Source organism: Chiloscyllium plagiosum, chromosome 5, assembly GCF_004010195.1.
Source record: "Chiloscyllium plagiosum isolate BGI_BamShark_2017 chromosome 5, ASM401019v2, whole genome shotgun sequence".
Taxonomy (NCBI): domain Eukaryota; kingdom Metazoa; phylum Chordata; class Chondrichthyes; order Orectolobiformes; family Hemiscylliidae; genus Chiloscyllium; species Chiloscyllium plagiosum.
The window spans coordinates 36,005,633-36,026,674 of record NC_057714.1 but is presented as its reverse complement, the minus strand read 5'-3'; the positions used below and the strand labels follow the sequence as shown (position 1 = coordinate 36,026,674).

At 38.6% G+C, this 21,042-nt stretch overlaps 1 protein-coding gene across 3 annotated transcripts in view; it reads right to left on the bottom strand.

The window, feature by feature from the left end:
- The window catches only part of vwdel (von Willebrand factor D and EGF domains-like), a 207,413-nt gene that overhangs the window by 41,013 nt on the left and 145,358 nt on the right, over positions 1-21,042 (bottom strand). For 2 of the 3 annotated variants that reach the window (XM_043689848.1, XM_043689849.1), the window contains exons 16-20: positions 17,415-17,529; positions 16,462-16,712; positions 13,494-13,713; positions 11,774-11,917; positions 11,269-11,481 (exon numbers count right to left, since the gene is read on the bottom strand). In XM_043689848.1, the coding sequence (XP_043545783.1) occupies positions 11,269-11,481; positions 11,774-11,917; positions 13,494-13,713; positions 16,462-16,712; positions 17,415-17,529 (943 nt within the window). The remainder of the gene's footprint in view (positions 1-11,268; positions 11,482-11,773; positions 11,918-13,493; positions 13,714-16,461; positions 16,713-17,414; positions 17,530-21,042) is intronic. The other variant, XM_043689850.1, reaches the window with a different exon arrangement.

Below are 21,042 nucleotides of genomic sequence, written 5' to 3'. Positions count from 1 at the left end.
ATTTTAGACTTCAGCTAAAGTACTGGACCATATTACAAGGACATTGTGATTGCATTGGAAAGGGTACAGAGAAGATTTACAATGAAATTTCCAAGAATGGATAATTTTAAGTTTGAATAAGTTGGATTGTTTTCTGAGAAAAATATGAGAAGGAAGCTGAGAGACCAGATAAGGAGGACCTATTTGCCCAAATGCATTGATTGTTAACCAGGTGGTATTATTTAAAGGAATTGGTAGAAGAATTATAGGGAAGCTGCAAAGTATGTTTTTTTAAAGAATGATGGGGGACCAGAACACACAGCCTGAACAGGTGATAAAGATACTCATTCACTGCAATTAAAAAATTAGATATGTGCACTTGAGATGTCATAACCTATAGGACTACACAAACAAACAGGAAAGTGGCATTAGGCTCTTTTTCAGCTGGCATGAATCCAAGAGTTTGAAGGATCTCCTGTTGTCAACATATCTATGGATTGAATTTTACTGGGGTCTGGGTGAAGTGGTTTATGGTGAGAAATCTCAAGACATGAAAACATTATTTGTAACATCACTCTTCTGACAAGTTCAAAGGGCTGATACTTTTGAGGGAAAAGTACCAAGTGTGAGCTACACCTATGAGGAGGAACATGCCGTTTATCTAAGTGGTCTCTACAACATTCATCCATGTGGACTGTACCAATTAGCTCAACATCGCTAATATGCTAAGGATCATGAATTTCTGTTGTATAAATTGGATGACCTTCACAAAATGTTGTGTAACTAGTATACAAGATATTTGTATGTAAATTTATCTTGAGCGTGTTGTAAAAATTGAATGAAAATGGAGCATTGCAGAGTGTTTAAAAAAAAACAGATCAGCAGTTTTAATTACTTTGAAAATCCTGTAAGTGAAATGTTGCTTCCCTCTGTCAGCATTACAAGTTACAGGAAAAGATTACTAGTAAATGGGAAACAGATAACTTCAAATACCTCAACTCACAGCAACCACTCTCATTAGTAAATCATCTCACCAAACAAATCAGGTTTTGTGCATGTGTGGCCGTTCCAGTGAATCCTGCTGGGCAGCGGCCACATCTGTAGCTAACATTTGGTAGCCTGTGGTCAAAGCACTACACTCTGGCAAAACAAGGCTTGCTGGCAGAACCATTACTGAAGCTAAGAATATGAACTAAAGAGAAGAACCAGAACATTGCAATTAGCAATTACAAAAACACCTTGGGGACAAATATTTAAAGTGTACTAAATGATATGTGCATGTAGCTGGTATGAATACAATACATAGATGAGACTTGAGTCTGTGACCAGTTAAGGAACCTACCACCTGAAGGCAAACTGAAGTAAGTTTTTTTTAAGCTTAAAACTACACACTTTGCGCACCTGTGATTGTGAATCCCTATGATGGTGTCCTTTCACTGACACACTTCCTTGACACACAATGGGCTAATTACCCAACAATTTCAGAATACTGGATGAGTTTAGTTATTACATATTGGTTGAAGTCAGAGAGTGTCAAAACATTAACAACTGAAAGAATATAAATCTGGGTTTGTTTTTTCTTCAGTTATTGATATTGTGTAAAGACATATCAAGCAATGCTTCAGTTCGGATGGTATTACTTTTAAAATCAGAAACATCAGTGAATAGTGACCTCAAATTACCAGTTGGGCCGAAATTAATCATAGCTGGTACTTTGCGACTTAGATGCTCATTGCATTCAATATCTCATATTTGGTTCCATATGAAGATAAATTTATAACTGATGCCTGAAGTGCTATCACTGACTCAACAATGGCCTATTCCATCAGTTATAAGATCATTTTTTTAAAAAAAGAAATGAAAATATATTAGCTTGACAACATGCACTTGCTCCTTGGCAGGCTATATACAATCTAAATGTGCCAAATTTAGGGCGATGGACAATGGCAAAAAGAAACTTAAGACTGATGCAAGGCTTTTACAGATTGTCAAAATAGACAGAGAAATAAAAACTGCAGGCAATGCAATAAAACATTTTGGAAACATGGTCCTATCCTTTTTCTGGTGATAAAGGAAATTCACACCAAAGGTGATGACCATGAAAATCCTAGAAAATCAGATGCCTATAATTTAGGAATATAAAAAATAACATAACCCATGCAGCCCTTCAAGTCTGCACTGCTATTCAAATGGATTGTGTCTGATCTTTTTCAACAGCTGCAACTCGCCACAATATTCCTTCGTATTCATATAACTATCAATCACGGACTTCAATACACTTCAGTCATCAAGTGTAATTGAACATTTACAGCTCTGTAGGGTAGAGGAGTCTAAAGGTTTATACCCCTTTGTGTGTTCATCATCTCAGATTGAAATGATTGAGCCCTTATACAGAGCCTGTGGTGCTATTTTGAAGATTCCCCAGACAGGGGCAGCATCTATCTTGTCAAATTTCTTCAGAATGTTATGCATTTCAATGAGATCACCTCATGTTCTTCTCAGAGCTAGAGAATATAGATTTGTCTATTCAAAATGAGGGTAATTTCCTCATCCCGGGAATCAGTCTGGTAAATGTGATTGCATTCCCTCGAAGGTGAGTACAATGTTTCCTTACATAAGGGACCAATCAATACAGAATGCTTCAGGTTTGAACTCATTAAGGGCCGATACAAACACAATAAGACTCTCTGACTTTGTAATCTAACACCATGGAGATAAAACCTGCACACCACTTGATTTTTAAAATTGCCGGCTATACCTGAATGTTAACTGCTGTAATTTGGCGAGATGATAGCAGAGTGATATATCTACTAATCCTATAATCCAAAGACCCAGGTAATGTTGTGTTTGAAGTCTGCCATAGCAGATGGAGGAATGTGAATTCAACAAAGATCTGGAATTAAAAGTTTAGTTAAGACCATGAAACGGTGGTCAATTGTTGTAAAAATGGTTTACAATGTCTTTTACAGAAGGAAAACTGCTGTCATTACTTGGTCTGGCCTACCTATTGATTCCAGTCCCAGGGTAATGTGGTTGACTCTGAGCTGGCTTAGTACACAACTCAGTTGTATCAACCACTAGAAAGTTCCAAAAAAACCTTAAGTCTCAAAAGAAAAATGAAATGAGACCAAATAGACCACCTGATATTGACAAAGGCATTGTCAGCATTACAAAGGCTTTGTCAGCATTGCAAAGTCCTCCTTCAGGCTGGTGCTAAAATTGGGAGAACTGTCTCACAGACGAATCAAGTGACAGTCTAACACAGTCATAGTGACAGAATTATACCTTACAGACAATGTCCCAGACACCACCATCACTTCTCCTGGACGTGTCCTGTCCCACTGACATGTCAGACCCAGTAGACATGGCAGCACAGTGGTATGCAGTCCAAAGTATATCACCCTGGTAATCCTTAACATTGACTTTACAGGGCATCAAGGCATCAAGTCCGACAAGGATAAGGAAACTTCCTGCTGGTCATCAAGAACCAAAATCCCAGTCCAGCTAATGAATCAATTCATGTTAAGCAACACTTGGAAGAAGCGCTGTATATAGGTCACAGAACATACTCTAGGCTGTCTTTATTGCACCTGGGCACCACTCTTGACTAACCTGGTTGAGGAGAAAGTGAGGTCTGCAGATGCTGGAGATCAGAGTTGAAAATGTGTTGCTGGAAAAGCGCAGCGGGCCAGGCAGTATCCAAGGAACAGGAGAATCGACGTTTCGGGCATAAGCCTGAAGAAGTGCTTATGCCCGAAACGTCGATTCTCCTGTTCTTTGGATGCTGCCTGACCTGCTGCACTTTTCCAGCAACACATTTTCAGCTCTAACCTGGTTGAGACCAAAATAACATCACTACTTGCCTTGGACTATGGCAGGTGATGGGCCTGACAACATTCCACAGTGGTGCTAAAGACTTGGCTCCAGAATTTACCAAACCCCTAACCAAGCTGCTTCAGTGCAGCTACAACACTGATATTTACCTGACAATGCGGAAAATTGTCCAGCTATATCCTTTACACAAAAAGCAGGATGGATTCAACCTGGCCAATTACCATCCCATCAGGCTATTTTCAGTAAAGTGATGGAAGCTATTATCAACAGCATTATCAGAAGCACTTACATGACAATAACACACTCACTGTAACTTCGATTGGGTTCTATCAGGACCATTCAGCTGCTGACCTCATTAAAGCCTTGATGCAAACATGGACAAAACAGCTGACCTCCAGAGGTCAGGAGAGTGTGACTGCCCTTAAAGAAAAGGCCACATTTAACTGAGTGTGATACTAAAAATCCCAAACAACAATGGAGTCACCTGGAATCGGGGGGGAAAACTCTACTGGCAGGAAGGAAGATGATTGGAGGTCAGTCATCTCAGCTCCAGGACATCTCTACAGGTGTTTGTCAGGATAGTGTCCTAGGCACAGCCATCTTTAAATGACCTTGATCAGTTTTTGCCTTGTGTTCCAAGTGAGTGAATAGGCAGAGGCCATGATAGTGATTTTGAGGATTGAGGTGGGTGATAGCACATTGAGGGAAGATTTTGCAGGCAACTGAGATAGTGACAGAGCATGAGCCTTGGTGTGAGGTGGGTAAAGTAGCAGAGATAATGTGTATGAAGTATCAGGGTGAAGATAGTGACATTAATGTTGACGGAGCGGAGAAGATCATTAACCTTCCTGCATTGTTGTGCCTTTCTGACCCAGGGAACAACCTTGGACCAGGTTGGCATGGCACGGTCATAGCCAATCAAAAGAAATGCTGTTTCAATTTCAGAGTGTCGTGGAGTTTTTCTCTTGGTGATCTCTAGTGAGTTTTCTTATGCAATTTCTAGGCACTCATCTCACCTGTACCGTGCTTCCATCTCTCAGTCTTGCATTATCTTGAGAAGTGCTTGCTGATTCTGGGACCTTCTTGATTTCCTACCGCTAGCACCATACCTGAGAACTAATGGTGCATTAGGAGAAATTCCAGGACAAAACTACTCATAAGAGGGAAAAGAGAGCCAAGATAGATAGTGAGGTGCTCAACATTAGTCTGTTCACCTCTTACAAGAGATTCCTTCTCTTAGCTGGAGAGGACCATGATGGCAACCAAATAAGATTCCCACTGCCAAGTGTTGTGCTGCTCTCCCCATTATTATCACTCCGAGTAAATTCTTAACATACTCAAGCTTCCACCTGTATTGCATAACCCATGCTCTGAGAGCATGAATACATATGGACATCAACTCTTCCTCTACCTCTGTGGAAGAAGATGTAGCAGGTAGCAGATCACCTCATAGTGTCGATCATTGTCAAAACGCATAAAATTACCTTGGCAGGTTTGTCAGAGTTACTCAGTAAATTATATCAAAAGATGGGAGGATTCCAGCAATGCCATTTGTATCATGTTGGCTCTGGCTTGGGCATCTGGTAATCTCAAGGAAGATGGGTGGTCTCCATTGTAAAATGGGGAATGGTTTTCTCAGTGCTTATAATTAAAATGGATGCCTGTGAGCTGCTTTAAAGTTTACAGGAACAGAGGGAGCCTGCACTGAAACATTTTGTATCAAAAAGCCATCATTAAGACAATAGGTTGGATTTAGCCAATCAATTTAAGCCAGGCCTTTAGCTAAAAAACCTATTAAATTTAAATCTGATGGTTTTGACAACCTAGGATCAATCCTTGATGACCTATCACTATTTGTACAAAAGAGGCATCTGGAATATCGGTTGAGAGCCAATTGCCATCTGCCAAGAGATAACAGCTCTCAGCTCTTAGAGAAAGCACCATCTACTTACCACGATACTGTGGCACACCATCTAAATTCCTGACAGAAGGATCTACAGAGAAAACATTCCTGACAGAAAAATCAGTAGAGAAGACACTGCAAGTTCCAGAAGACACATAACCTAGTTGTAATCTCAAGAGACTAAATTCTATTGTTTTGTTTTATGAGTGGTACTTTTATTAGAACAGCATACTATTAGAATCATGGAGTATTCAGGAATAGTTGGTAGTTAGAGGGGCATTGTTAATTTGTTCACTGTTAGAGTTGGGTAAATAAATTGTTACTTGTTGATTGTAAAGTGAGCATCAGGGATTTATTTTACTTAACCACTAGAAGTCACTTAAAATAAAGGATTACACGCCTTCTCACATTCCTTTTAACAAATTATAGACAAGGTGCTCCCCTTTGGGTGATTCAATTTTAGTTCTCAGAGGTGAGGTAAACCTCTGCTTTATAACACTATTTACAACGATGAAGTTTCATCCAAGTGTCCTCAGTAAGTTTCCTTCTTTCTCTGTCTCCCACTACATTGATGTACAGTCTTAATTTCTGTACCAGGAGTGAATTACAGTGGAAGTTTGCACTCCAGTTGGCATTGTTTGTTTGAAAGATCAGGGCAGTCATCCCTAATGCCTTTGGATTTAGAGGGTACAGGCCTGGTAAGAGTCTCTTGCTCAAACACAACTCACCCTCGACATGAATTGCTGAAGATTTTGGATGATAATCAGGAAGGAAAGGGAGGGCCAAACACTTTTGAATGCCCTGAGGTGATGATTCTGGAGGTCCTCTGTCGGTACCTGCCAGCACCATCACATCTCTCCAAAAGGAAAGTGTATGGTCAAAATTCCATGCCTCCTACTCGGCTTGCCATCAATGCTGTTCACCTATAGTTACAGCAATAAGGTGCATACTCTTGCTCATCCCTGACAGACAGAATGCTGGTGGCTAGTTTTCTAGTTTGTCAAAAACAGGGGCAGCTAATGAACTTGAAAGACCCTATACAGACAACAAGCAAAACAATGTCATTTACAAAATACCATGCAAGAACTGTAACAAACACTACATTGAACAAACAGGCAGAAAACTTGCCACAAAACGACATGACCCTCTCTCACTAGTATTCTTACATACAGATAAGGAAGGACACCACTTTGAATGGGACAACACGTCCACCCTAGGACAAGCCAAACAGAGACACGCACAAGGATTACTTGAAGCATGGCATTCCAACCAGAACTCAATCAACAAACACATTTAATTGGACCCCATTTACCACCCATTGAGAAAAAGAACAGGAAATGACATCATCAACCCAAAGAAGCCCAAAATATATAAATAGAAAGCAAGACTCATCAGCATTGCTTCATTCGGAGGCTCACTCAAGATGTTACCTAGTATGGTGATATAACGTCTGAAAATGAACCTTCCAGCTCAGCGAGCAAACCTACATCCTGAACTGTAACTTATGTCCAGGATAGCTTGGTTTCTTGTGATGATCAGCCAGACAGAGTGTTGCCTTAATCTCCACTAAGATTTCCTAATTTTCTGCACACAAAGCAGGAAGTGAGCTTTCCTTTCATCTGGAACATTTCCGAAAAATGTTCAAGCCTAAGAGAAGTCCTTCTTTGTTTTCAACATCTGATGTGGTGAGCAGCTGGTCTTTAAATGTGGTACAAGATGTGTGTACTTTGGAAAGTCACCGCATTAGCCAGCTCCTCCATTCTCCAGCTAAGCAATTCCACAGGAGGATGCCTGAGAACCTGGCTGCATCATTGATGAGGTGAATTATGGAAGATTGAAGACAAAACGTTGCTCAGAGTTGCTGCTGACCAGACACCATGAACCTCACTCATCAAGACACTAACTGAAAATCAGAAAATTGCACCTATTGTTTCTTTTGCAACACCAATAGTAAGTAAAATTGGAAGGCACGAAACTTCACATTTGCAAATGGTCTGGAGAGTTACATGCAGGCAAGACCACATAAGGACATTAGTGAGTTCGGTGATTTTTGTAACAATTTATGATGGTTTCTGGCTCACATACTGATACTAGTTTTCTATGACGGATCATCTTAAAAAAAAAACAATGATAATATATTTTTAAATCCCAGGACGTTGCCAGAGTTGCAGGGGTGACCTTGTAGAAATTATAACATTATGAGGGGTGTAGTTATGGTAAATAGACAAGGTCTTTTGTTTAGGGTGAGGGAGTCCAGAACTAGAGGGCAAAGGTTTATGGTGAGAGGGGAAAGATTTAGAAGGGACCTAAGGGGCAACTTTTTCACAGTGAATGGAATGAATTGCCTGAGGAAGTGGTGGAGACTAGTACAATTACAACATTCAAAAGACATCCAGATGGGTATATGAATGGGAAAGGTTTAGAAGGATATGGCCAAATACTAGCAAACAGGACTAAATTAATTTAGGCGATCTGGTCAGCATGGCTGAGTTGGACTGAAGGATCTATTTCTGTGCTGTCATCTCTTTGACTCTGGCAATTGCCTTCATGGGATTTGAACCCATGCCCCCAAAGCATTAGCCTATGTTAATGGATTACAGGTTTACTGGTATTATTACTACAATGCCACCATTTCTCTCTAAGACCTATTATCAAACTAAATATTATCTTAAACTGTAATAGATAAGCGTCAACTTTCCGGCAAGTTCAGTGAGTTTTCCTTTATTAATTCATGGATTGTCGCTGGTGGGACTAACATTTACTGATCATCCCTAATTGCCCTGGAGGTGGTGCTAGTGAGGTGTTGCCTTCTTGAACCACTGCATTTGGGTTCCCTCACATCACTGTTAAGGATAAGTCTGATGCAGCAACATGAAGGAATGGAGAGATATTTCCAAGTGAGGATAGTGACTAAGTAGCTATCGTAAAGTATTGGAACTTCATACCATCCCATGAGTTTCAATGTTGCCTCTCTGGGTGAGATTGTTATTTTTTTTAAGATTACTTACAGTGTGGAAACAGGCTCTTCGGCCCAACAAGTCCACACCGACCCGCCAAAGCGCAACTCACCCAGACCCATTCCCTGTTTACCCTTTCACCTAACACTACAGGCAATTTAGCATGGCCAATTCACCTAACCTGCACATTTGTGGATTGTGGGAGGAAACCGGAGCACCCGGAGGAAACCCACACAGACACGGGAGAATGTGCAAACTCCACACAGTCAGTCGCCTGAGGCAGGAATTGAACCTGGGTCTCTGGTGCTGTGAGGCAGCAGTGCTAACCACTGTGCCACCGTGCCGCTCAGCTGACATAGCTTCTGGACTTGACGTGTGAAAGGACCTTTTCTACACCATATGAATCTATGGAAAAATAGGCAAAACTGACAGCAACTTTCTTATTTCTGAGCATATGCAGTCATTAGAAGATACTGCCTTAATGATAGTTGAGCACAATTAGATTCACTTATTTTTCATGAAAAATCTAGACCATAAATGTTATCCATTTGGAAAGGCCTAAAACTTCTAATATTCATTCTTATTTGGTTAATTCTTAAGGACTTCTCTAAGTACTTTGCTTAATCTCAATCGTATAGTTGTTATAAAAATCCATTTTCAGTCCATGTCCAATAATACCAGAGAACACAGCATTCTATGAGAATGTAACATTTACAGCACTCTCTATTCCCATTGTTGCGAGGTGGCAATATTCAAATGTGCTCATTGATAGGGATGGGGTCTGCTGTAAGCTTTGCAGTAAGTCTCTCAGGATAGTTCTACCTTTGCTGAAGAATAGTTGAAATTATTATAAACAGGGATTGATTAACAATATGTACGTGAAGGAGTATTGAGGGAATCCATAAGATCATACGACATAGTAGCAGAAAATTAGGCCATTCGGCCCACCAAGTCTGCTCCACCATTCAATCATGGCCGATAAGTTTCTCAAACCCATTCTCCTGCTTTTTCCCCATAACCCTTGATCCCCTTGACAATCAAGAAGCTATCTATCTTTGTCTTAAATATACTCAATAACCTGGTCTCTACAGCCTTCTGTGGCAATGAAGGCCATAGATTCACCATTCTCTGGCTGAAGATGTTTCTCCTTATCACTGTTCTAAAGATCTTACCTTTAGTCTAAGGCTGTGCCCTTGGGTCCTAGTCTCTCCTGCCAATGGAAACATCTTCCCAATGTCCACTCTGTCCAGGCCATTCAGTATTGGAGTGCAAAGGGATGTGGGAGTCCTAGTTCAGGATTCTCTCAAGGTAAACTTGCAGGTTGAGTCAGTAGGAAGGCAAATACAACATTGGTATTGATTTTGAGAGGACTAGAATATAAAAGCAGGGATGTGCTTCACAGGTTTCATAAAGCTCTGGTTAGATCACACTTGGGGTACTGTGAGCAATTTTGGGCCCCATACCTCAGGAAGGATGTACTGGCCCTGGAGAGGGTCCAGAGGAGGTTCACGAAGATGATCCCAGGAACGAAAGGCTTATCTTATGAGGAACATTTGAGGACTCTAGGTCTATACTTGATGGAGCTTAGAAGGATGAGGGGTGAGATTTAATCCAAATGAGCAACATGGGTTCTGTGTAAGGAACTGTATTTAATGTTGTTAGCAGTTGGCTATCTCTGTGCTGCTGGATTTCAGGGCAGGTTTTAGGAATTATTAAAAAGCTGGGTGTGGCAGTCAGGGCTTTGAAAATATTCTGGAAGTTATCCTGGAAATGACAGTGGATATTAAAAAAAAAATTTGCTTCATGTAACTAAGCAAGATTAGAGAGCATAGACATTGGAGCCAAAGTAGGCCATTCCACCCATTGGGTTAGCTCCACCAATGAGATCATGGCTGATCTGATAATTATCAACTCAACTTTCCTGCTTTAAGGAAAGTCTAGGAACAGGTGAAGTGGGTGAAAAGCTGGAATTGTGCATCTGAATAAGTAATGGAATGTGGCTTTTGGAGTCCAGGGAAGTGTGAACTTGAGACACGGAAAATGACAATAGAACCAATTATTCAGGTAGTTCAGAGGGATTTCAAGGCTGCATTGGCAAAACTGAAGAATTGTAATCTTTTGTGAAGTTAAATGAAATTGGATGACACCATGTGCCATTAAAATATAGAGGGAATTGTTGAAAAATTGCTTGTGGTGTAGGATCTGACTTGATTGCACTTGCTGTTTGATGTGTGCTGTGGGGTCTCCAATCATATTACCATATCCTTGATTAGATCTTAAATATGTGTGTTAGAAATAAGTTTTAAATATGTTGCAGATTGTATCATTGTTCTCACGTGAATGGTGCAGTCTTATTTTTTATTCAAAGCTGTAGAATCTGTTGGATTTATTCTCTCAGTAAGTTCTCAGAATCTCACTTTGTCAACTTTAAAAACACATGTTACTGGCTCCTAACAGATTGTAAAAATAATTTGGTGATCTCATCCAAGACTACAATACAAAGTTTCTGGGCTGGTCTGGAATCATAGCAATGGTAAATAATTCTCATGCTCAGTTTGGGTAACATACAATAATATTATTTGGATTATTACTTGCCAGGGCCAGAGCTAGTGATGAAAAAGCTCCGTTGATCCTCATTTCTTTGTTTTACTGGGTCTCTGATCTCATTTACATCAGCTATGTAATATTCACCATGTTCCTCTTGTATTTTCTTATCATCATCTTCATCATCCTCAGGCGTATAGGTTTCATCAAATACCTCAGTTGCTGCATTAGTTGTTGGAGGCCAATCAGCAGTACGACTTTCATCTAAATCCAAAGATCAGTCAACTATTAAATAAATCATTTTTCACCAATGCATGAAGATTAAATGATGAAAATCATGGTGGGATACAATAGCTTTTGTTAAAGAAGCTTTGCAACACTGCTTGGTTTGTAAGTTATGAGTGATATTTACTTTTATGCTTGTCACTCACAAAGCAGAAAAAAAACTTCAAATCTGTAGCTGAAATTCGATTAAAATACCCAAAGACTGGGTTTATCCTTAATCAGACAGTATTATAAAGAATGAAAAACATGACATGCAAAATAAGATACATACATTTCACTTCACACTCTTTCCCATTTCCTTCCATTTCAGGTGGACATAAACCACATCTGTAGGAACCAAATGTATTAAAGCAAGAGATTGTTGGAGTGCATGGATTATTTTCACATTCATTAATATCCTCGTGACAGTCAGCACCTGAGGAAAGAAGTTAAGAAACTAACTTACACATTGCAATGGTAGACTGACTCCTGAAATACAGCATATGGAATACTTAAAAATCAGCAATGGTGTATACCACAAGATCCTTTCTTATTTTTCAGCATCTTTTCTCTCCAGAAGGCATCCTGATTGAACTTAGTTCATTGATGCTGGGCACCTTTCAGGATCTCGCTCTACTACGAGTGTAACACTGATATTTCATTGTGTATTATACCAGGAGAGGCATGGCTGTTGAACTGGATCCTATACTCAAAGTCCAGGCACAATTTGAACAGAAGCAGTGCAAAATAATCAGGTGTAGTGACATTAGCCAATTTACACCTTCCTTTCTTAGTTGTCATGTTGCAACTAATTTCTTAACAAGTGCAGAAGTTAGCTATCCACAATCAAGAAATTAGTTTCAATTAAAGATGCCATAAGGACATCAAGCTACAGGAAAGGAAGTATTATAATAAGGAATTTTGTTTGATAATGCTCCAAAGAACAATCTTGGGATGTTTTACTGTAGTGAAGGCTGTTTAATTACAGTTTTTTAACATTTAAAACAGTCCATTCATTGCATAGCCACTTAATTTTTTTTTTCAGTTACCTGACAGTACGTCACTGACCTGACTTACTTTAAAGTTAGCCACTGGAAAAATGTCATATATTCAATTGATGCTCATAGGACTTTTAAAGGATATCAGTGGATCATCTTGTACACCTCTATCATCATCTTGTACACCTCTATAAAGTCACCCATAGAAAAAAATACAAGATGATTAGGGGTTTAGATAGGGTTGACCATGAGAACCTTTTTCCACGTATGGAGTCAGCTATTATGAGGGGGTATAGCTTTAAATTAAGGAGTGGTAGGTATAGGGCAGATGTTATGGGTAGATTCTTTACTCAGCGAGTCCTGCCAGTAGCAGTGGTGGACTCTCCCTCTTTATGGGCATTTAAACGGGCATTGGATAGGCATATGGAGGATAATGGGCTAGTGTAGGTTAGGTAGGCTTGGATCGGCGCAACATCGAGGGCCAAAGGGCCTGTACTGCGCTGTATTTTTCTATGTTCTATATGGATAACACAAACATTATTTAATAAAAGCAAATTACTGCGGATGTTGGAATCTGAAACCAAAAGAGAAAATGCTGGAAAATCTTAGCAGGTCTGGCAGCATCTGTAAGGAGAGAAAAGAGCTGATGTTTCAAGTCTAACTGACCCTTTGTCAAGGCACAACAAAGGGTCAGTTAGACTCGAAATGTCAGCTCTTTTCTCTCCTTACACAAACATTATTAATTTGCAAATGTTTGGCCAATAGCTTGATTAACTATGGAACCAACTAAATAATGTCTAAAATTAGTAGCTGGTGCAGTGGCAAGGTGAACCAATCTCACTGTTTCTTCAACTCTAAATAGCTACTTACCCAAAATTTTATTGAACATGGAAATTTCTATTGTTACACAGTTGATTTAAATTTGTTAAATCAATGCAGTATATTAAGTGAAAATAGGAAAGACAAATGTTGAATAAATACTCAGTGTTGTAACAGCTTATATGAAGTATTTACCTTGAAAGCCTTCTTGACATTTGCATGAATAACTATTTATTTCATCTACACAGTTGCCAATGCCACATGGATTGGATTTGCAATCATCAATATTGACTTCGCAGTAACTTCCTTCAAAACCAAGAGAGCACACACAGAGATACTCTCCACTTCCTGGAGGAAACTTTATGTTTGTAACACAGGTACCTCCATTCAAGCAGTTGCATGGCTTTACAGTGACCTAGTCAAAAAACAGATATAGCATTCTATATTACATGTTGATAGAAGATAGAAATATCTATGTCGCTGTGCATGTCAGAGATAAAGACAACATAATTCTTGTTAAGTAGGTTAGAGGGTAGGTATAGAAGAACTCGGGTATGTAGATGACATTTTGTCCTCCTTTTATTGTCATAAAATGTCTATATTCATATTTTAATGGAAACTGTACACAATTGTAATTATTCTCTCCTGTAACATGTCACTGGAGCATTCTTTGTTCAATCCTTAACCAGAAAATCAGGAATTTACAGTTTAGAAAGTTGACTGCAAATGCATGGAAGTGTAAGTATCTAATATCTTTTCATCAATTTCCTATCGCATTTCAAAAGCAGTGATGAAGTGAAAGACTAACAAGAGAGAAGGAAGTGTTCTAATGTTTTTCCTCAAAATAAATCTTGCTTGTGATAGCTTTGAGGTGATTTAACATACTGACTAGCAGTTGTTAACAAAAGCTGAGTTTTTTACACTTATTTTAACCTGAACCTTCTGCTTATTTGAAGAACATTTAAATTCCAAGGCTATTTTACTAGAGAAACTACCAGCTGTGCAAATATAGAGAGAGAAAATTCATTTGTCATGCAAGATCAAATTTCTTTGTTTTCTTGACCAAGTAACTGTTATCAAAAAAAAAGCTAGCTGGTCACAGGAATACTGAAAATGTCACCTGTCTTCAGTACAGACTTACAACTTCTGAATATTTAGACATTGGGAATAGTGGAAAGTACTTTTCCTAAAATAGTTAAGAATTCAAATCACATTGATGTAGGAATAAATCTGGTGAAAAAGAAGTTTGGATTTCATCACAAATTAGGACCAGGTTTGGACTTGGAACGTGTTCCACAAGCATTAAGCCCATTTCCTTCCTTTGTTTCAATAGCAACTTGTTGGTAGGTCATTATGGTTTGTGTTTGTGTAGAAATTAAGCCTATCCTGTCATTTCTTCCACAACCTCTGCAACAACCTTACAGCTTTAATAAATTACTCTTATTTAAGTAATTTCTTTTTATCCTTATTGTACCCCAAAATGGCACCGGATAATGCCATAAAACATTTTTCAATGTATTTTCAAGATAAACGTGACAATAAATATTCATCATAAATCAACCACCTGCAGGATTATAACATTTTCAGAACATGTTTTATATTAAAGAATGAGAAAATCTTTGTAAGGCAATTGTTATTGATGATAATCTGATAATTTCTGTAAAATGAAAATGCCATTATTAAATATGATTACATTATCAACACCTAGTAAAGTAGATTTAAATCTTTTGTTGTGCTAATATTTTATTGTCAGCAATTCAATATTCTTGGAATCAAACTTTTAAAATGCTGAGTGCATACTACCTTCAAATATTATATACGTCACGGTAGAAATAAGTGGTTTGTGGATTGAAATTAGGCTGCCTGAGAAATACATGAATAGTAATAGAGAAACTAACTGTAGAAGAACAAATGAGTTAATACCTTTGTTAAGAAAGCAAAGAAATTTCAAATGAGCAAATGAAGATGCTGCAAATGACCCATAAGAAAATGAGTTTTATTTGGCAATAAAGTGGCAAGGCAATAAGGCTGTAAGGCAACAATGCACCCACTGGACACACACAGCATATGTTAATTCATATAAAAATATCTCTTGTAAATTAAAATAAGCAGAATTTGTGAACCCTTTAGTTTTCTCTTTATTAATTTTTTCTAAGTGCAAATGAAAACTTTTTTTTTGTTTCCATTCTTTGATGTCCTTGAACCACCTAACAATTGTAGTCAGAAAGACAAGCAACTAACTCTGCCAGGTTTTTCCATTCTCAAAAGCTGTTCAGGATTCCACTGATTTTTGTTAAGCTCAACACCAGACAATGTTCATGTGGTTAAAATGAATAATTCTCAAGTGTGGGAATTGGTAGTGACAGAACACCGACATTAATTACTATTTTTACCATCATTAATCCTTACACTAGTCCTCCTGCTTTAACAATTTGGGCACCTTGTTCTGTTTAATGACTGCACTGGATTAACACTTTAGACATTAAAGAATGTCTAAAATTAGTAACTGGTGTAGTGGCAAGGTGAACCAATCTCACTGTTTCCTCAAATCTGAATAGCTACTTACCCAAACTTTTATTGAACATGGAAATTTCTATGGTTTCACAGTTGATTGAAATTTGTTAAAACACTGGATTACTTACCTCTAAAACGTACATTATATGTATACATATTCGTGTAAGTATTGACCGAATCCAAGTCCCATATTTAAAATATAGATTGTGCAGTAATTATTTTACTCAAGGAACATAGTTTGTGGATTTCTGTCAAAATATTCATCAAGTTACTGATTCCTGCTGAAAATTTTCAAGTGGAGTGAGAGATTTTTCTTCAGCAAATGAGTTGTAATACTTTAAAATCAACACATAACGTATTGTATAATACAATGGCAATGTTTACTTTTGCTTCCGAAAGTAGACTTTATTGACATTTTACTTTTGCTTCCGAAAGTAGACTTTATTGACATTTTCTCATGTTAGATTGGACCCTGGGGCTGGTAGAGAGCCAGAATTTGGAAAATATCTCAGTCCTCAACACTAATATTCCTTATTGTGACAGAAATTCACTCGTCTTCAGAAAAGTTCACAATCGCAAGTGTTCATTTCTGCCTTATGGAAACAGTATTACAGAAACAATCACACTTGTTCTATGTAATGTCCATTACCTCTACTGACACTTTGGTCTCAGCATTACAGTCATCTGTCACAGAAAAAGAGAACATCTGGGATTCCTGTGAAGAAACCTTCCATATAAGAAGTCCTGCAGGAGAAAGATTAGCACCCTTTGGTCCAGCATCAATGTTAAAAACAACAGCAGATCCTTCTGGGTCAGAAGCCAAGAACTGGTACACAAAATTTTCACCAGTAAAAGTTTGAAGTCTTTCTTGTGAATGTTGAAATATTGGATGTTGGTTATCTGAAAAATAATGATCATGTTACTTCTTACAAAAACAAACAACAGAACAATAAATAATTGATACAGGATATATTTGAATTTTCAAGTGATAGATTGGACAGACCAGTTTCCAGATCATTGCACTGTGAGGCCGATTTATTTGCAGGACCTGGTCACAGTATCTCCACACAAACTACATGTCTCCAACAGCTACCTACAGCAGCTGGCTGACTCTTGGCTGACACCACATTCAACAAGGTTTGGTGTGAAAGCCAGCAGAAAGAGATAAAATTGGGAAGAGTGGACTAAGGTAATCTCAGTACAGTAGAATTAGTGATTTGAATAATATTTATTGATATGCACTTTTTCTCAGAGCAGACGCAGGGCCATTAATTTTTACAACAAAATCTGGTCCAAAACCTTTGAGTTTTCGTCACATGTAAATGATCAAAGTGTGATTTTCTGCTACTGTACGCAGAGTTAAGCATTCCTAGCTTATGTTTATTCATTTTACCAAAATTCACAGGATCTGTTAGTGCTTACTCCTGCTGCTGGGCTCCACCTTATGAGGAGTAAAATTCATGTATAGTGTAATTGCTATAATAAAAATACATACGAACATATGAATCAAGAGTAGCCATTTAGACTTGGTAATCTCTGGCATCATTAACTATTGCAGAATTTTATAAACAGCTGTAAATTATGCAATATGAATAAACTTACTTTCATTAACAAACCAGTCAAATTTTGATTTTTCTGGTCTGCATAAAAGGCAAGGACTAGTTGGATTTGGATCCCCTGCACCATAACAAAGCCCATCAATGTTGCACGTTTTCTCCTGGAAACAAAATTGTATAATTGAAAACAAGCTTTAGCAGAATTTCAAAGACATATGTCAAAAAACATGGCTGCAGTAATCTGAATAACCCATAGCTAAAAATGTACCATGACATTGGGTATATGTACCACCATATACAACAGACACTCACTCGCTTGAGACACCCCCGACTTGCACCCTTAGTAGTAGCTATGTCATCTACTTTCGTCTTTTGTAAAACCTGCTTCTCTTATTGCATGAAGAAACTAATCTACAATAGAGCAGAAAGAGTCAAGACAGGTGGTATGCTGCCAGTCATTTGGTTCCTCATCTCTTATGAGCAGAGATTCCTGACTCTGACTGTCTGGAGTAGGCCCGGGACTGATATCAGTGCCTGCACTTCATACCCCTGAACAAAGCCTGTCCCACTTGTCTGGACCGAGGCCTGCTAATGACTGTAAAAGCTTCTTGGCTTTGTGTCTGCCCTAAATGACTCAGCTAGAGAATGTGATATGAGCCTGGTATCTCTGGTTGCAGGGAAATGCTCAATTAAACAAAGCAAAGGCAAGGCAGGGATGTTGTGAGCATTCAAATAGTCTCAGAGTGAGTGAACTCTAAGACAGTCAGTGAAGAGCCTACAGATGTAATCTGGATCAATCTAGAGCTAGGTAACTGTCTCTGAACATGCAATATCCTTGCTGCAACATTATAAAGATAACTTCCAATGCAGCAGTATAAGGTGGGTTGGAGATGTGTCATGAGGGTTCAGAGAGGCTGGCACATGTTGGTTACCAACATCTTTGGATGTGTGTCACATGTGACTGGTGCCCATGAAGCATCCCCAAAGTGTCTGGTGTCCAACTCAGAGGTATTTTGGAGCCAGTTGAACCTGCCCAGAACTCACTCTGGTTGCCATGTTGAATTTTTTCTAACATTTAATTGGCATGATTGGTTTGGCAAGATTGCAACCTGTGGGGAAGTGAACAGATATCAAGGCACTTAACAAGCAATAATGGGACTCAATTGTGGATACTGCTGCCTAGCAAGAATCTTTTAACTCTGCTTATGGAAAGCACAGGAGAAAGTGAGGACTGCAGATGCTGGAGATCAGAGCTGAAAATATGTTGCTGCAAAAGCGCAGCAGGTCAGGCAGCATCCAAGGAGCAGGAGAATCGACGTTTCGGGCCTGAGCCTGAAGAAGGGCCCAGGCCCGAAACGTCGATTCTCCTGCTCCTTGGATGCTGCCTGACCTGCTGCGCTTTTCAAGCAACACATTATGAAAAGCATATACAATGTAGTGGCAATGTTCAGACCTCTAGGTTTGGAGACACAGATTCAAGTCCTACCTGCTCGAGAAGTGTGCAAAAACATATTTGAGCAGGTTAATTAGAAGATATCTACAAGATGCAGTCCGATGATCTCAACATTGAGATGAGCCTCGTGGAACATCTTGTCCAATTTTGTTGTATGTCTCACTATTGCCCACATTACTCTGACACTGATAAATTATTGCTCTATACCCTGATTCAATTCAGATAGCCAGGTGATGAAGCATATAACTGGAACCTTGTTTTTATTTTTTTTTCAACTTGCAGAGACATATTATCTATCACCTACTACATATAAATAGGTACAGAAGTAGGCCCTTCAGGCAGTTCTGACATTCCTCCAATTTCAACAGCTAGTTTCAGACATTTCCTACATATGGTTACAGTGGATCCCAATTAGTGCCTTCTATGAGCAATTTGACAACCAATTAAAATGCAATTAACACTGAGGACTATAAAGCTTACCTTGTCTCCATAATTATACTGAGGGTATGATGGGCATTAACTATGTTCAGAAATGACCATGTTTTTCACTCCTAAAAACACTACCGAGAATAGGTAAAAACAAGTTTTAAAAAAAAATGAAGTGCTGGCGTTAATTCTGCTGTAACAATTAAATTTTATTGCCTGCTTTATTATTGGGAGGATATAACATCACAACTCTGCAATTCCCACAGTCTCCCTCTGGGTGGTGATCTAATTTGGTTATTTGAATTATTCAGAAGCATTACCAAGATTAATGTCTTTGTTGAAATTTAAGATATATCAATTTAATTTTCAGATTAGTCCATTCCAATTTGTATTCATGATTAAGTGGTGAACCAGATTATAAAAGAATATGTCAGAACTCACTCTAACCACATGTGGTGTAACATGCATATTATTGTCCCTTGCCCTAATAATCTCCTGGGGAGACACTTTTTAAAAAAAAACTGACAACAATCTAAGAAAAGCTCTGCAAATGTAAACAAAGTGTCAAAAGACTACAACAGCTTCATCACATCACCAGCTAAACATAATTTACCCCATAGCTTGTAATGCCCCCTTCGCTTGACAACCAGTCAACTTGTTATGGACTACAGTGAATTTATATCACCATATGTTCAGGATTTTTATTCTAAATGGGGTATTGTGAAAATGTACATCCTTATATTTAACCTGATACTTTTTGATGACATCATTTCTGGAAGTTGGATGGTTTCAAAAAGAGAGGCAGATGGATGTATGTTACTGCTGTGAGAAGTAATTTCCAAAAGGCCATCAAATTATGATGGAACAGTGAACTAAATGCAGCATAACTCAATGCATTGTGATGCAAATCCATGTTGTGTTCATGTAAAGATATTTATTCTATTGAAATTATGACAGGTAGAGTAACCATATTTAAAGGCCATTAGTTTTGTTTTCAGTTCAGATCAGTAAATATCCCTGTTGAGTTCAGAAGTAAATTTCTCTCCTCATAAGACTTTTTCAGTTCAGCTCAATGGATGCCAGTTGCCCCAGCAGAAGTCTATTTTGTGAATAGCCCAGGCTAAGAGAGTTGGAATAGAATCGATAAAATTTAGGCTCTCAGACTTATGAAGAGTTCATATTGGTAGACTCAACTGTCTCCAAATCTACAGGAAAGAACACAGAAGAAGAAAGTTAAGAGTAAATTGAAGTGTTCAGTTAGGACTGCAATTTTCCTGGACTTGGAGTTTTGTAACAGATTGTGTGGGGAAACAGGGTAGAACTCTGTTTTGATATCTGTGTTAGGATTATTTTAATTTTTGTAAAGCTTGGTTTGATTTCTTCCTTTTTTATAGTAAACTTACATTTTGCTCTTTAAAAAATCTACAGCATCAAGTGAATATGTTTTATGTTTTAATCATCATGTTTACCAAAAATAAAATATGATCTATCAAGCCAGGGTTCTGACTTGTCCAGTAGAACCATCACAGCTGAAAATGTGTTGTTGGAAAAGCGCAGCAGGTCAGGCAGCATCCAAGGAGCAGGAGAATCGACGTTTCGGGCATGAGCCCTTCTTCAGGAATGAGGAAAGTGTGCCAAGCAGGCTAAGAAATAAGGTAGGGAGGAGGGATTTGGGGGAGGGACGTTGGAAATGCGATAGGTGGAAGAAGGTTAAGGTGAGGGTGATAGGCTGGAGTGGTGGTGGGGGCAGAGAGGTCAGGAAGAAGTTTGCAGGTTAGGAAGGTGGTGCTGAGTT